This window comes from Oryzias latipes, chromosome 9 (genome assembly GCF_002234675.1).
Source record: "Oryzias latipes chromosome 9, ASM223467v1".
Classification (NCBI taxonomy): domain Eukaryota; kingdom Metazoa; phylum Chordata; class Actinopteri; order Beloniformes; family Adrianichthyidae; genus Oryzias; species Oryzias latipes.
Window position 1 is genome coordinate 28,138,443 of NC_019867.2, and position 17,010 is coordinate 28,155,452.

The window sequence follows — 17,010 nt, forward strand, 5'->3', positions numbered from 1 at the left end:
GAGTTTTTGTCAGTTTGCTTCTCCCAAGCAGCAGACTGTCATCCCTTTTTCTGTTCCATCAAATTAGATTCTAAAAACTGAACTTAAACACTATGGTCCTTTAGTTAATGTGTTTTTATTGCTTCCTCTGTAAGTTGTAAAGCATCTGGTTATCATCGATTGGGTTCAGATGTCAGGTAAAAAGTACATATTGACTTGACTGCCAGTGCAGTATGCCTGTGGAAAATATGTGATCCAGATCATGTTATTCTGATCTTTAAAGGTTGATCTAGATTCCAGATCTAGATTCCAGATCAACCAATGCAGCATTTCTCTGAGTTTGGGTTTTACACGAGGTACTTCAAATGGCTCTAAAATGAGAACAAAAGCCAGTTTTGAAATAAAAACTCAAGCATGTTCTGTTTTAAAATCTATATATTCATTTTCAATCAAAACGTTTTCGTCCAGATTCACTGTTACTTCTTTCTCTTATTAGGTGGATTCCCAAAACACTCCACACATCTGCTCCTGGTTCAGCCCTTCAATCAAATTTTAGAACCCTTTGTGGCCCACAAGTCGAAAAGTTTGCCCACCGCTGATGGCTGTTTCAAGCTATTTTTATGAGGTGTGGTAACGCAAACAGATGTCAACAATCCATCGATGATCACTAGTTTCCTAAATTTCAGCCCACTGTTGCATTTCCACATCCCATTAATCCAAAGGGAACATTCTTAGAACATTCCAGCACATTGTGTGATCACGTCTTTGCTAAATTCAAAGTGTTTCCACACATTGGACTGGGATGACGGACTGATCTTTTTTTTTTTGCTGCCATTGTCATCACGTGTCGTCATCGTCTGTGATGCACTTGGTTATTTTTACAGTAAAATAAACCTACAGTGTCTCAATCCGAATGGTATTTTCCAATTTCAGTTATAATCGGTTCATTTCATTTTGACATTATTTTATAATGGTATAGTCGGATTTGATTCAACTAACAACTTGCATCAGACAGATCAATCTGGTTGGATTAATTAATTAATTGATTAATATTTAAACCTCTAATCTGCCTTTACTGTATTAGAAAGATTTACGTTTAAGTAATTTATCGTAACGTCATAGACAAAAATCTATTTTCACCCCTGAGTTTAGCCGATGAAGTATTACAGGAATCAGTTTTCTATTCCTTATTTTTACAGATTGCCTATGGCATCACTGGTGCTGCAAGTTCAACAAAAAATTACCTTTAATAATAAATAATAATAATACATTTTATTTATATGGCGCCATTCTGGACACTCAAGGTCGCCTCACAGTACAAAAGATAAGTAAAACCATAAAAACACAACAACAATAAACACAAATAAGTTAACAGTTGATGGAAAAGGTGAGCTTCGAGATGTTTGGAGAGCTGAGAAAGTCCACATTTTGTAGATCAGAGGGGAGGGAGTTCCAGAGCTGCTGAATGCTCTGCCCCCCCATGGAAATGATACGTGATCGTTGAGCAGCCAGTCGAAGGGAGGAAGAGGATCTGAGGGAACGAGTGGGGGCAGCAACAGTTAAGAGCTCTACGTCAGACATGTAACAGAAGAGCCGTTTACTCTCTTGGCTGTTGCTTCTCCTCACCTACTGCAGTTCAATCCAGTAGAAGACGAGAAACCTTGCAGAGTGGGTTTAATGTGATGCATTGATGATAACAGAGAAGACAGTTAACACCACTTTCTCCTCTGAGGTAATGTGTCTTTGTTTCAAAATGGAGTGGTTTAAAATTCTCAAAGACTTTATTGGAAATTTAATGAACTGAAACTTGACAACTGCAGATATTTGTGCCACAGATGGATGTGGACTGAATTTAGGATGGATTGGTTTGACCTGGTTTCACTGCTAACTTGTTTCATTATTCCTTTTCTGAATATTTTACTATTCTGAATTTTAACTCACAAAATTTACTCCAACATTAACTCTACATAAAAAAATTACAGGTATTTGAATTCTTGAATGATATTTTTCTGAATCTTTACTTTTTATGGTTCTGGTATGAAGCAGGTTGTTATAAAACCCCCTTTTTCTGGGAAAAGGGCTCCAAAACAGACGAACAGAGTTTGTTTCAATCTAACCCGATGCTGTTGCTCCTGTTTGCACACATGCTGACTCATACTCCACCCTGGGGACCTCAATGTTTAGAAGACGGACCACCTCAGGATCAGGTCTGGACTGCAGGTCTTTGTCATAAACACTCCTGCATGGATTATCTGGCATGTGACTCATGGACTCACTAAGCCAGAACATAAGTTCCAGACTTTTTGAACCTGGTCTAATGTTGTAGCTCACAGTCAAGGAGCAGCTCAGGGTTCTAGCTTTGCTTCGTAACGAACTTCTTGGCACAGACGTACTTGCAGGTAACAGACCACAGTCCGAGTTCTGCATCTTCACATCTCGGTGTGAGATTCTCCTGACGGTTCCATCAGGTGCAGGCCCTCGTTGAAATGTCTCACTGCCTTCGGTACAGGATGTCCCAGCTGTCCCTCCACTTTAACCTCTGCAGCTGACTGGCTGACAGCTCCGGGGTGCCGTAGGTCAGAGGGCAGAAGGTCCAGAAGCACAAGAAGACGTACAGGAGCACACCTATCACGCACACATGAAGCAGGCGGCGGTGTGTGGGGCTGCTGCAGGAGGAGAAAGAATCACAAGTTTGGCACAGATTGCACAGTAGGAATGATTGTAATTTCACATTTGTTAAAAAGTAGTAACACCGCTTGTTTGCTTATATTTGTCGAGAAAACTAAGATCCGTGTTGGGAAGTTGCTCTAAAGACTGGACTAGATTCTGATCATCTTTTAGTAGAAGTTGTGTAACTGTGAAAGTTTCCTGCAGTATGTACAGACCAATGGTTGTAATGCGTGTATACGGCTTTACTATCCCCACACACTGATATACCGTATTTTCACGACCATAGGGAGCACTTAAAAGTCTTACATTTTCACCAAAATGTACGGAGCGCCCTATGGGGCGCCTAATGTGCTGTTGTTTGATTTCTGTTAAGTATGGAAGTTTTTCTGGAGCATAATTAAAAATAAAAGTCAAAACCAGAAATGCCTTATTTATTTTCAAAATGAAGCTGCATTTTTTGACTCAAAATAAAAATAAAAAAGCAAGCAGCCAAACCGCTTTTTCTTTTTAAACATCGCTTATTCTGTCACTTAATTAAAATGATAAAGAAAATGATATTTGACATTTCATTTCAAAAAGTTCTCTAGTAAATGTTTAGCAAAATTCATTTAGAAATATCTAATTTGATCATTAAAATTGATTAATAAAAATGCTTTTTCATTTTCACAATGTAACTGCATTAAATGACTCAAAAATAAAATTATCATTTCATTTTGAAAATGAAAAAGCATTTCTGGTATTGACTTTTATTTTTAATTATGCTCCAGAAAAACGTCCAAAGTAAATAGGACGTAGGAGAGGACAGCATGAAAACGGTTTGGAGGGAAGTGTGGAAGTGAAAGAAGACACACCCACTGTGAAACAACAAGTGAAGCAAATTAACTTGGAGCTTGCTGTCATTCCGGGAGGCTTGATGAAGGAACTCCAACCGATGGACATCGGTGGGAACAGGGCGTTCAAAGTAAGGTTGCGAGCGGCGTGGGAGCAATGAATGACGGATAGCGAGTTATGCCAAAATTTGTGAATGGATTGTAGATGCTTGGGCTAAGGTGTATGCTTGCACTGTTCTTCGAGCTTTTGGCAAAGCCGGCATCTTTCACGAGGAGCCGCACGGCAACGAGACGGACTCCGACGATGACGAAAGAGAACCTGGCAGGTTCGATAGCCCAGCTGCTTATTTCAGATACAGAAGATGAGGACTTTGATGGATTTTTAGATGCTGATCGATGACTGAAAAAATAAATACTTAATCACAACCTACTCAATTTTGCTCCCGCTGCGTTTTTTAAAACACACACCAGCATGCATGTTTTCCTGGTATGTTTTATCTGCCTACGCCTTAAAACCCGGTGCACCTTATGTATTTGTTAAATACAGAAAAAACACCCAAAACTGAAACTGTGCCCTCTTAATCCAGTGCATCTTAGGGTTGTGAAAACACAGCAGTATATAAAGAAGCCAAAAGTTGCTCAAAGATTCAAACAGTGGTTGAGGGGGTTAAAATTTCAGAGTACCTGTAGTAACTTTATTTCAAAGTCCCACTCTGATCATCTTCTGATTTATTGTCAAGGTTTTCCCAGCGGTCATTTAAGCAAGATTATGCTTTTTTTAGACAAATTCAAAAAACCTGTGTCGTTTTCCAGGACATAGCCTCTGCAGAGCGGCAGGACTTCATTAGAAATTCGCCTCTGTACCTGAGCAGGTGAGTGTGCACATGCTCCAGCAGGGTGGGGGTCAGCAGGTGGAGGTAGCACAGGGCAGGCAGGTAGTGATACAGGAAAATCGTTTTTTCCATCAGCAGGAAGGGCACGAAGTTCACCAGCCAGCTGCCGACACACACACAGCCAAGACGCACAAACTGCTCCCACGCACCTGAGAACACCCCCCACGCACATGGAAATAACACCATCAGTACCACTTCAGGGGGAGACACCTGGACATTGACTCATCACCACATACCATCAGAAATGTCTTTGAAGCCCCGCCTCCTTCTCAGCAGGTAAATCACAGCCAGAAGCTGATAGGCCAGCATGCTCAGGTGGGCCACGCCCCAGGACACCAGGTTTCCAATAAGATGGATTTGAGCCTGAAAAGTGACAGCCATTCACTGAGAAAAGCAACAAACAGTGTTTTTGTGTTGGTGTGCTAGAGTGTGTGTTACATTGGTGGAAGTGTGCAGCCAGTATGCAATGTTCGTCTTCATGGTGATCCACTCCACAGGGCTGGAGCTGTATTTGTGCTCGGACTCCTCTTGTTTCAGAGTCAGCATCTTCCACTGCAACCCAATCACAGCAGGAGTTCATGAGTGTGAGCGTCCAGGACGCGTTACGTCAATCCTATTGGGCTTTGACGGAACCACCTTCACTCTAAACGCACCTGCAGCTCCACAAACTTTGCCCAGAAAGAAATTTTTCTGTCAACATCAATGTGAGTGGGAGAGTGAAGCTCTACTTCCCGGTCCTTCTGCTCCTGACCTGAGAAAATGAAGCATCATGGGAACATAAAACTTTAGCAGTTGATTGCCGCGATGCGTTTTTCTCTGGGTGAGGCCACCAAACTGTCATGGCTACATCTTCTAGGTGTGAGGGTGTATGTGTGAAGGTGTGGGACCCCTCAGAAGGGACAAAGTCACTCAGAGTTAAACCTTTCCAGTGTGTGATGTCTGTAATTTTTCTGTGCACTCGAGCACACACTTGCGTCACTCCAGTTTCAGATGAGATTCCTCAAACCAGGTATGATTCCGGTTCTGACATGACAGAAAAGACAAGAAGACGGCGGCGATCAGAGTCGTACTGGTTCCATATCTGTGTTCCTCCACCGTCCATCCCAAACTGCTGCTGTGAACTTTAAACGCTTTCTCTGCCACCACCTCCAACTGTCGGAAGCCCCACTCAGGAAGAGACACGCCACTCAGCTGCACACATGCAAACACACGTTAACATGGAAGCACGAGGATGAGGTCAGATGAGCGATGTCTCTTTCTGTGAGCACCTTGAGAACAGCAGACGTGTTGACATGGACCAGTCGCACATCAGACACGATCGTCTTCCACACTTCGGACTTTGCCTCTCTGTTAGTGATGTCCTGAGTTCACAGAAACAAACATGGTACAAAAATGGTAGCTTGTAAACAATGATTTCATTGATTAAGATAAAAGGGTGTCCAAACCTGCTTGCCTTTATTTCAATCAACATCAAACCAAAAAATAATCTTCACATCTACAACATTATTTCTGGGTGTTCAGGAACAACCTCTCCTGGTTTACTTGAGCTACCATCACAGAAAAAAAAGGTTAGCTAATTTTGTGAATATTACTGACGGAACCAAGAGCAGTGTGAGTGTGTCCACAGCGATGTCATAGTCACATAATAATAATACTAATAATAATAATAATAATCCATTTCATTTAAAGCACCTTTCACAACACCCAAGGACACTTTTCAAAACAAAGGTTAAAAACAAACATTAAAAGCACAATAAATATGGAAAAAAAAAAAAAAAAGTGAATCAGGATGGGAAGGCAGAAATAATCAGATGAGTTTTGAGTTTAGATTTGAAAGTTGGTAGAGAGTCTGTGTTATGGAGGTAGGAGGGAGGAATTCCAGAGTTTGGGAGCTGAGCAGCTGAAGGCTCGGCTCCCCATGGTGACGAGTCGGGCCGAAGGAACAGAGAGCTGAACAGAGGAGGAGAACCGAAGAGAACGAGAGGAGGTTTTAATATGGAAGAGGTCGGAGAGATAAGGAGGAGCCAGGTTATGGAGAGCCTTAAAGGTGAACAGGAGGAGTTTGAATTTAATTCTGGAGATTATGGGAAGCCAGTGCAGCTGGTGGAGAACCGGGGTGATATGACTGAAGGAGGGGTTCTGGAGATGATGCGGGGAGCTGAGTTCTGGAGCAGTTGGAGTTGGACATAAAGACATAGTGACTGATCTAATCGGGTGTAAACGAAGACAGACAGGCCTGTACAGCTCCCATGAAACGTGGGAAGTGTTCGTCCACCTTTCACAGGTAAACCTTTAGAAACCAGATGGACTCACCACCCTCCACAGGTTCTGAGCAGGCATGGAGACGTTGAAGTCGATGTACCCGGACACCTCCTGGGCGTGAGGGCTCATGGGAGCTGCCACATCATGACTGAAACAAACAGCAGGATGACTGATTACCTTGTAAATACAACAGCACAAGGAGGATGCACTGCTAACTCCACACAGAAAAGGTCCCAGCTGAGACGCAAAGCAGGGCCTTCTCCCTGTGGGGCAGGAGTGCTATCCACTGTGCCACCCTGCATCGTGCTGTAGACGACAACATTAGAAGTGGTGGATTGCAGTGTGATTACTTCAAATCCTGCAGAGAAATGAATACTGCTGAGTGGCATCTTTGAAAACTGAAGTTTCTCCATTAAGTCAGACACAAAAGAGGATGATTCTTGCTAATTCTGGGTTCGATTGCTTTGCAGGCCAACAGATGAAGGTGTTGAAGCCATTTGACTACCTCTGTGCTAACACCTCACCATCTGACCGGAGGAAAAAAACAAAAACCTCATCATGAAGAACACGCAGCCAACACACATTTGGTGGAATGCCAGGTGATCAACTTACCTGTTGAGGAAGCGAGACGTCATCCCGTGAACTAGCTGGATGACATCACCATGATGGACAGGTTTAGGAGGTGTGTCAACCACCAAGTCTTGTCTACAAAGGAGAGACATCTGTTAGGCAGAGATGGCGTCCCAGCAGGTCACGGATCAGGCAGGAGACAAACCTGTTGGGGTCTTTGATGATCCACCAGTTGTTGACATCCTTAAAAGGATAACAGGTCACCTGCTGCTGGTGAGAGCTGCCCCTCCCATTTTCGTACCTGAACGCAGCAACAAACAGACTTCAAGTCCATAAAGTTAAAGTCTAAACCTCAAAGTTTCAGATTTGGAGTGAGCGGACAGCACCTGACTGGATAGTTAGCTTTGTGTGAGTGGAGCCAACATGGGACTGGATGGGAGGCGGAGCTTCTCAAAGTAACTTGACTCCCAAAAGCCACTTCCAAAGGCTGACCCTTCGTGATTCTAGAGAGACCACCCTGACACACACAATCCATGAACAGATTCATCAGAAATCAATCGGTTCAGCCCAGCTTAAACTCATATTTATATATCATGAGAGAAATTAAAAACACGATTCAATGTGAATGTGACCAGAAAAAAATACCTCAACCAAAATGAACTTTATGATCTATTTATCTGCAATACCATTTAGATTTATAGATTGTTTTATTTCAAAATAACAGATTTCAGATTTTAAGACGTCAAAATATTGTATCAAAAAAAGAGTCAATAGTAACTTTGTCACCAAGTTACTGTAGAAAGCCAACAAGCACATTTAAGAGCGTCTAACTTGGATGGTGGGCGTGGTTATGTTAGGTCAATAAAGCCGTTCAACCCTGTAACAAACTCAGTGTTTTAAGCTGTTCTAGACTTAATTCTAATGTTAATTCTGGGTTTTTGCTGAACAGGATTTGGACATTGAAGGCGTTCAGTTCCAACCCCAGTAAAGATAGAGTGATGCTATATATCATAGCTAAAAATACTAGTGATTCGAGTGACCAGTGCAGCACCATTTGCTAATGGCAGTGAATTTTGGGCATAAATTCAACCTGGCCTCCTGACCTCGGGGCAAATATTTGTATGAACCAACCAGGAGGATGAGCTTGGCAAGCGACATGTTGATGATCAGTGGCTGGATCCCAAATCCACCATGGAGGAAAGAAGGCAAGGTGATTTTTACTTACTTTCCAGAAAGACTCTACACAATTCATATGCTAACTAGGTCATGATGTCATACAGCAACTCCTAGGTCAGTCAATAGCTACTGTTCTTACTGAAAAGTAAGCTAAACTGGTTGGTGTGTGGTTATGAAAGCACTAATGGATAGGCGAGTGAAAACCAGAGGCAGAGGAGGTTAATTTGACTCATGAATCACATGAATCGCCAACCAAAAACCCTCTAGATACCTTCATCATGACCTTTTAGCCTGCTGGCTGAATACTTGTATCTACAGATGGAAATTTTTGTTGCCAACAAACCCAGAACTGTTACGGTTTACGTTTCTTTGCTTTTGTGTTTTGTTCTGTCATGTTTTGAGTTTCGGTTTCCTGTTTTATTTTGAAAGGTTTCCTGTTTTGTTGTTGTATCGAGTTTTACTTTGGTCCCCATCTGCCCTCATTGTTGTCACCCGTGTCTCGTTTGTCTGCATTTAAGTCCTGTCCTTCCCCTTCCTCCTGTGCTGCTCCATAGTCTGTTGTAGGCTGATGTAGTCTCGTGTTAGTTTGATGTTCCCCAGTTCTTGTGTTTTTCGAGTTTCTAGTTTGTCTTGTCTGCTCAGCAGTGGTTATTTGGTTTTTAGTAGGGATGGGAATAGAAGCCTCATGAAGCCTCATTGGGGTTCTTGTAATTGTGTCGGAAAAATGAACCACCTATTCAGGGCTTTGAAACCACACAGTACAGCGGCATCTGGTGGCGGACTGGACGTATATCGACATGTGTTTCAAACAACACAGCATTTGATGTTTTCTGTGAGAGGTGCTTGACACTGCAAAATACACATCACATGAAGAAAATAAACGCAAAAGAAAAAAATAAGAATTGTAAAAGACAGGTCTTGAACTCAGGACCTCTGGATGCAAACCCCACAGACTGTTCCACTGAGCTGTCTTTACTGATACTTATTTGCCATGCCATCATAGATTCATTGAAGTATTTATTTATACACAACATTCATAGTGTAATGTTTTATTCGGAGAAATCGAATTGAAACGATCCTGAGCCACAGTACTTTTTTTTTTTTTACAAGGAGTCATGGTAAAGTGCAAAGAACTGACGCTGATTACAATTCTTGGGGAAACAACAGAACTGGTCGGGAAACGTTCGGATTCATTTCGTATTTCTGGAGAACAGCGCTCCCAACTGTATAAAACACAAGTGACATCTGAACTGTGGTTCGACCAAACGATGCATTCGGCGCGTCATACGTCATCAACCACGTGATCTGCGCTAGTTGACACACGCCCCGAAACATTGTGCCGAACCACTCTATTTCATGAAGGTGAACCGCGCGCCGAATCGTCCGTGTCAAACGGCCCATCCCTAGTTTTTAGTTTTTGTTTATTAAAGTTCTTGTTCACCTGGAACCTCTCGCCTCCTTTCCCTCCTGGGTACTCCCTCCCTCAACACAAGACAAGAACACAAATCAGACATTTTTTTTTTAGGCGGACAGGAGGTTGTGGGTTCTCCGCTTCATCAGAGCAAGAAACGCCTGTGGCAGGTATAAATACCTGGCTACTGACCCCTGAGAGACTGCGACTGGAAGATGTTCTGTTGTTTTTGCTTCCGTCTTCAACAAATAGTATGTTCAAACACAATAAGGCAAAGCAACTCATACTTCTAAAGTTCACTAAGAGGGTGTGGTTACCTTCAGACTGGCCTGAAAGGCGGAGCTCATCAGCTGGTCATGTGGTCCACTGTGATTCAGGACACTCAGGTGAATGTAGAACCAGAAGATGTAAAGCAGTGCAGGAACAACCAGGAGGCACATGAATCTACAAAAACACTGCACGCACACACTCAGCTACACAAGACACACACATTCAGACCACGCTGTAGTTAGACGTTCATGAGCGCAGTCAGCCTGATGAGGACAAACACACATGCTGAGAGGTCCCTGAATGCACCAACAGACACACCTTCACGGGTAAATACTGGTCGTCTACTGGCTAAAACTGGATAAATCCTCAATAAACCAGTTTTCAGTGTTTTGTGGAACTTACATGACTAGCAGCTCGATCTCCAATCACATTCCATGTGTCCACAGAAGCCACACCCAGCAGCAGCAGATAAGAGACCAGTCCCATGTACTTCACCCTAGTGACACACGTCAAACAGCTGAGGCTTCCGCCAGACAACACGCACAGACAGGGAGCCTGAGATTAGGGCTCACCCGACAGCGGCAGCACAGGAGACGCCACAGAGGAGCAGCCAGCCATATCTGGACCAGGAGCTGAAGAGGGGGAAACGGAGGGGAGGTGCAGACGAGAGCTTGATCTCCTCGCATTATCATGAATTTTTGGCGTAGTAAATAACCCCGACCCAATTATTGATGACATCACAGTAGGAGAAACCGTCAGAAAATGGAATCGGTCCAAAATCTCTTACGATACTCAAAATCAATATTTTGATTCCTGGCCATTTAGTGGCAAAGTGTGAAATTTGGCAATCTTTGCAGAATTTTGGGAAGGTAAACCTTTGTTCGAGCGATCTTCATGTAGTTTCACACACACGCTACCAGGTTAAGTCTACAACCACAATTGACCTTTGACCTCGGGAAGAGGCCACCAAAAAAACACTATTAGGCCCAGCTACATATATAAACCCTTTCCAAGGATTTCAACCCCCGAGATTCATTCGAAAGAGACTTAAGAAAAATGTTGCTTTTAGATTTTAAAAGGCGTTAGCGTGGCGAGCTAGCAAAAGTGGGGTTTTTTTCTGTTGCTGAAACATTTTTACTGGAATATTCAAAAAATGTAACACATGAAATCTTGGCTCAAGCCTAAGAAAACCATATAACATACTTATGCACATATTATGAAGGTGGGCGTGGTTATCAGAAATCCTCTGTTGCTAAATCGAAAAGGTTACTTGAGCCGATTCTTCTAAATGTTAAATAGACCTGATTGTCACCCCTAGGTGATGAAAACCAAAAATGGTTGCTATAGATAAAATAAAATAAAATAGCCGCCATTTTCAGGGCAAAGTGAGGAGCGTGTGGTAGCCGCTCAGACACTGAGGACAGGTCAACAGAGGTCGGCAAGAGCGAGGTTGGGTAGCGCCTGCGGGGAATACAACACCGCTTCCTGTTTTAATCTATGTCGACTTAAAAAAAAAAACTATTGCAGTGAAATGGAAATCATGTGCTAGTTGTGTTTTTTCCCCACTACTTGTTCATGTATTGTATAAACAATGCATGCAATATTGATCACTATCATCGCACATCTCAAGTTTTCCTTATATCGCACAGCTCTAGTCAGGAATCTTTGTTTGATTAAGTTCTTCTCACGGAACATTTTGTTCAGAAATGCTTCACAAAATAAATGATCACATTTTCAAACAGATGTGCTTTTTTTAAGCGCGCCACAACAAACTCAAAGAGCCTCACCTGCTGGTGGAGTTCTGGAAACGCAGGTATGACAGGAGAGCCAACAGCACAAAGAAGATGAGGACCGACTCCAGCAACAGGAACCGGGACTGGACGATCAAGGAGTTTTCTGAAGTCAAACACAGAAGAAACAAAAAACCCTCAAGTAGTGCGAGTTCTCCAGAACCACAGGCTCACTGGTTCTGTTGGTTCAAGCAGCAAACACTCTCTCTAAAATCTTAGGCTTGATTTTAAAACAGAACATTAAATTGCCCCACACTCAAACGAGTCCTTGAATGCTCCAAATCCCAGGTTTATTCATGCTGGTGTTTTTGTCTCACCTAGCAGGAGCAGCACTGCGGCTCCGAGAGCCGAAACATGAGAGAACTTCAGCTCCAGAGCCAGCAGGTAACCCAGAGGAACACAGAGCGCCCCGCAGAGAGCTGGCAGCAGCCGCAAACTCCACACGTTCATGCCCATGGGATACTCTGCACAGAAAAACACAGACTGGCATTCATTCAATTAACAACTGTTAAATTTCAAGCTATTCTTAACCATCAAAACTCAACGGTCTCACTGGTGTTCACACATAGATCTATGTTGATCTGAAAGAGACGGATCGGATACCTGCTCCGATTCGGTTCCACACAAAGTTGCCGTCGAATCCTCCCAGGTAGGCTGGAAGAGTCAGAACACAGCAGATGAAGGAACAAGCCAGCTGGAGAGTCAGAAAAGATGTCGCTCGATTCACCTCCAAGAGCCAGAATGATGTGTCCGAGGGGGGGACCGCTGTCATCGATGAAAAAGATCCTTTTCATGTACAGAGACACGAACTGGCCATAATACACTTCATCGAACCTGCACGGACAGTTTGGACAGAAGCAGTCAGAACCTGGTGGAGTCTGCTGCAGCACGGCTCAAAGAAAACAAACACTCACACCACCGCGTTGGGGTAGCTCAGGCAGCTGAGTCGGGTCAGGAAGGCCAGCGAGCTGATCAGAACCAGAACCAGGTCCACCTGAACTGTGACCACAAGGGGGAGCTGCAGCATCTCTGGAAGCGGCTGAGAGAGAAAACAACAAGGAAGAACACAACACAGCAAATAAAGATGGACTCCAACCAAAACATGTTTGCTTTGGTCTGTATTTGTATAGTCTTTGCCTAAATGCTGTGATTATTTTCCTAAGTACAATTAGTGAAGTTGAGACGACTGAGCTGTAATGTTGGACTTAGGGGTGTGACGACAACCGCATCACCGTGGTGATGAGGTCATCACCGCAAGTTTTTTTTTCTTTAAAGTTCTGCACATGGTGCGTGATCGGAACTATAATAAACACATTAAACACATTCATCTTTGCTGATAATTTACTTTTCCTGCAAGTCCTATGTTCAGACTTCAAGGGCTTCTGGGGGAAACCTTTTATTACTGTTCTCCTTCACTCCCTCCTGCGCTGCGCGCGCTCCCTCTTCTTACACACACGCGCACGGTTCTAGCAGCACACACACATCCTCATTCTACAACAGAAGTTTCCGTCTCGCTAGGAAATACACAAATTTACTGCGTTGTAATTATTCATTTCCATTGTATTCATTTCCATTACAAGCTGCGTGCGTTCTTCAGTGCGCGACGCAACAGAGAATTTTGTGTTGCGGGGGGGAGGTCGGAAGAGTCCTGACACCACGACTCTTGCTGCTTCATCAGAATCACACACCGTCACAGCTCTACTCCAGAACGGTTTAATAAAGAATCAGTCAGTGTTATTCTGGGGGAAACCTTTTATTACTGTTCTCCTTCACTCTGTAACACCAAACATGAACGCGCACTGTTGGAGTGCAATGAATATCACTACATGTTTTGTTTGGGAACTATTTTGTGCAGCGCAAAGTTACGTGTCTGTATAGACAAAGGCGGAGCCTCCTTCCCCGTGTTCTTCATGGGTGTCAGGCTTCATCGCTACCGGAAAGGTGACAAAGTGTCTGCAGTCTGTTTATTACTGGGCAAAATATAATATTCTGAGAAGATGTCTGTGCTAGAGAGCACAGGTGAAGGCTCGTGTGCAGCTTGAGAGCTGATCAACAATCCCACACCGTCACAGCTGTAGTTGGACTACACAAATAAAACTGGATTGAATTGAGTCTGAAAGCAGTAACGTTTGTCTCGGTTGAGCAGAGATTTTTTCCTCTCCTGCGACTGCTGCAGGCTGTGTGGACACGTGGTTGGACGGAAGCTTCCTCTTCTTAAAGCGAGCTTTACACTAACTGCAGTTTGAAGGAAAAACTTATTCCCCAGAAAACACAGTACTAACAGCTCCTCTGCAAAAAGTGACCAATCGGATCTGAAGGACCTAGCTTAATGCTCTTGTTGTCAAAGGTAGTATTTTCCGGACTATAAGTCACTGCGGAGTATAAGTTGCACCAGCCCAAAAATGCCCAAAAATTATAAAGTAGACACGGATAAGTCGCACTGGACTATAAGTCGCATTTTGACGGGAAATTTATTTGACAAAATCTGAGACCAAGATATAATAACTTGCACGAACTGATATGACACAATCATAGCAGACTGTTTATCTCATAATTTCACAGTAATTCTTTCTCAAACTTATTTATTTATTCCTTTCATGAAGCATCATTGGCCAACTAATACTCTGCTTTCATCCTGTATTTGTAGAAACAGTTGTCATTTTTATTGCATTTCTGAATCTATGAAATCATTGGAATATAGAATATTATGTTGTTAGCCTTCAAGATCTTACTGTAAAAAAAAGTTTGCTGATTCTCTGAGTCACTTAACATACTCTTAACACTTAACATACCTCATACATCAAATTGACCCAGGAACATCATCTCTGTTCCTCACAAATGAACATAACAGGAGGGTTAACAATGTATTTATTTCAATTTATTTCTAATTTAAGTCGCTGCGGAGTATAAGTCGCACCCCTTGCCAAACTATGAAAAAAAGGGCGACTTATGGTCCGGAAAATACGGTATTAAATATTTTAATGACCTCATGGGGCAGCATGGTGGCGGTGTGGTTAGCGCTCTTACCTCACCTGGTTCAGATCCTGGCTGGGACCTGTTATGTGTAGAGTTTGCATGTTCTCCCCTTACATGTGTGGGTTTCTTTTCCAGGCACTCTGGCTTCCCCCCACAGTCCAAAAACATGCTTCACAGGTTAACTGGTCACTCTAAAATGTCCCTACTTGAGCATGTGTGAGAGTGTGTGCATGTGTGGCCCTGCGACAGACTGGCGACCTGTCCAGGGTGTAGCACGCCTTTGCCCAACAGTAGCAGTAACTGTAACAGGTTCCTGCAACCCACCAACTCCAAAAATGATACAATAAGCTATGAAAATGAATGACAGGATGGATATTATCTCAACCCAGAAAACCTAGCATTTCTTTAAGGAATCAATGCATCCATCAACTGACCAAAATGGAGAGTTATCTCATTGTTCCTCTTGTGTCCCATCAGATGTTGTGTTGTACTTCCACAAGAATTATAAAGACATTAATTTAGAACAGGATTTATGTAATGCATCATAGTTCTAAGACAGTAATATTGTAAAGCAGGGATTACTTCCAAATAACAACTACAAGTAATCTGTAATGTATTCTGGAGTTAGTTATTCAGCAGGCACTTTTATTTAAAAATATCAAACAAAACAAGCTCACAAAAAAACAGGTCACAAACTACGCTGAAGTGCTTTTAGAAAAATGTCTTGGTCATCGCAGACAGAGCTTGTCTTTTAATGTCTGGGAGGATAAACAAATGATTTCGTTTTCTGTCTTTTCTTGATAATTGAGGCTGCTGTGTGCAGGGAGATGGGCAGGTTATTCCACTAATATGACTGGAGTCACGTGACCCCCCATATGAATGTTTAATCAGGAGCTGTCAGCTAAATCTATCATTTAATATTTCACATAGATTTCATCCATCAAATTCATTCATGCAACGGTTTAAAAGATCTCAATAAAAACGATATGTTAGTGGATATATTTTGGACCTGTAAGCTTGCTGAATTAGTTTGGACCAAATTGTCATAATGGTAACCACATTTCTTTTGGACGTTAAATAAACACCCAATTTGGTTTAATTGGTTATGGAAATAAGTTATATTCACAATTCTATTTATAATAATAGTTATTATTATTTTTGATAAATATCCTGATCTTATTAAAAAAATATCATATTCATTAAACATTTAGAAATAAAAATCAGACCACATCAGACATTATTTATCCAGAGTATAAATAAATAATGCAACAGACCTGTTTAATCAAGTACTAATAAAAAAAAAACAGTTAAAATCTCTTTTTTTTTTTAGCTTCTATGGATTAACATAATTTCCTTGTATCTATTTATTTTATATCATGTAAAATTGATGAACAGTTTATTGTTCTGTTCCTTACTTTGTCTTTTTTGTTTTAAATAAAGATTTACTTTAAGAAATTCTTGTAATGAGTTGGGAATACCTTCACAGCAAAAACGGACCTGCAGCAGTACGCATACCTGTCCGCGTGACATCTGTGCATGCTCGCTGTTTGTTTTGTTCTGGAAGCCGTTTACATAAAGTTCTACAGAACACAGGAGTATTTCTGCATGCTACGACACACCTGCTGTGTTGTTTCTCGATCCGCCCAGTTCCATTCGGTTCCCCCCTTCAAGTTTAGTGGGAGGGTACCGCCACGTACCGTACCGGAGAGTAAAATCTCTCGTCACAAATGATTTATGCCCAATATGATGATTGTTTCCTGAATGTGTTGCTCGGTTCCGAAATTCTCCCACTTTTTTTCCTTTCGTTTCTTCTTTTGCTATTTTTTTTTACATCTGCAGCTTCAATTCAAATTCTTTATAACAGTGCCCTCCTCTGGAGTTCCGAGGTACTACAGTTGGGTGTCACGTTCAATTTCTGAGTTGACTTTAATTGTGCTATCTTAGATGACCCCACCCTTACAGTGACGTGTTCTCCCTACCATGACAAATGTGGATAAAGGTTGAAAGATTTAATGTAATCCATGGACACCAGTGAAGATCACAAATCATTGAAGAAAAAAGGTTCAGTGCACTGTCTAGTGGGTCTAGATGACCCAACTCCCAATGTTAAAGTGCCTAGGATAGCACAAGGGTTAAATACATTCCTGCATTCCTGACGCTATAAATATATATTCTGCCTCAAA

General features: G+C 42.3%; 1 protein-coding gene across 2 annotated transcripts; it reads right to left on the bottom strand.

Annotated features, from left to right (window-relative positions):
* Positions 1–594: 594 nt before the first annotated feature.
* On the bottom strand, positions 595–16,799 carry pomt1 (protein O-mannosyltransferase 1). 2 transcript variants are annotated; one of them, XM_011479614.3, is made up of 20 exons: positions 16,447–16,799; positions 12,766–12,890; positions 12,579–12,685; positions 12,455–12,505; positions 12,169–12,315; positions 11,849–11,957; positions 10,634–10,693; positions 10,464–10,557; positions 10,109–10,264; positions 7,591–7,721; positions 7,410–7,505; positions 7,247–7,339; positions 6,686–6,782; positions 5,641–5,733; positions 5,443–5,563; positions 5,026–5,123; positions 4,811–4,924; positions 4,609–4,735; positions 4,344–4,521; positions 595–2,645 (listed from the first exon to the last, which is right to left on the bottom strand). In XM_011479614.3, the coding sequence occupies exons 2-20, from the start codon at positions 12,876–12,878 to the stop codon at positions 2,471–2,473; spliced, it is 2,160 nt and encodes a 719-aa protein (XP_011477916.1). In that variant the 5' UTR covers positions 12,879–12,890; positions 16,447–16,799; the 3' UTR covers positions 595–2,470. The 2 variants fall into 2 exon arrangements, with proteins under 2 accessions (XP_011477916.1, XP_011477915.1); XM_011479613.3 differs by lacking the exon at positions 16,447–16,799 and adding an exon at positions 16,343–16,372.
* Between the last annotated feature and the right edge of the window lie 211 nt (positions 16,800–17,010).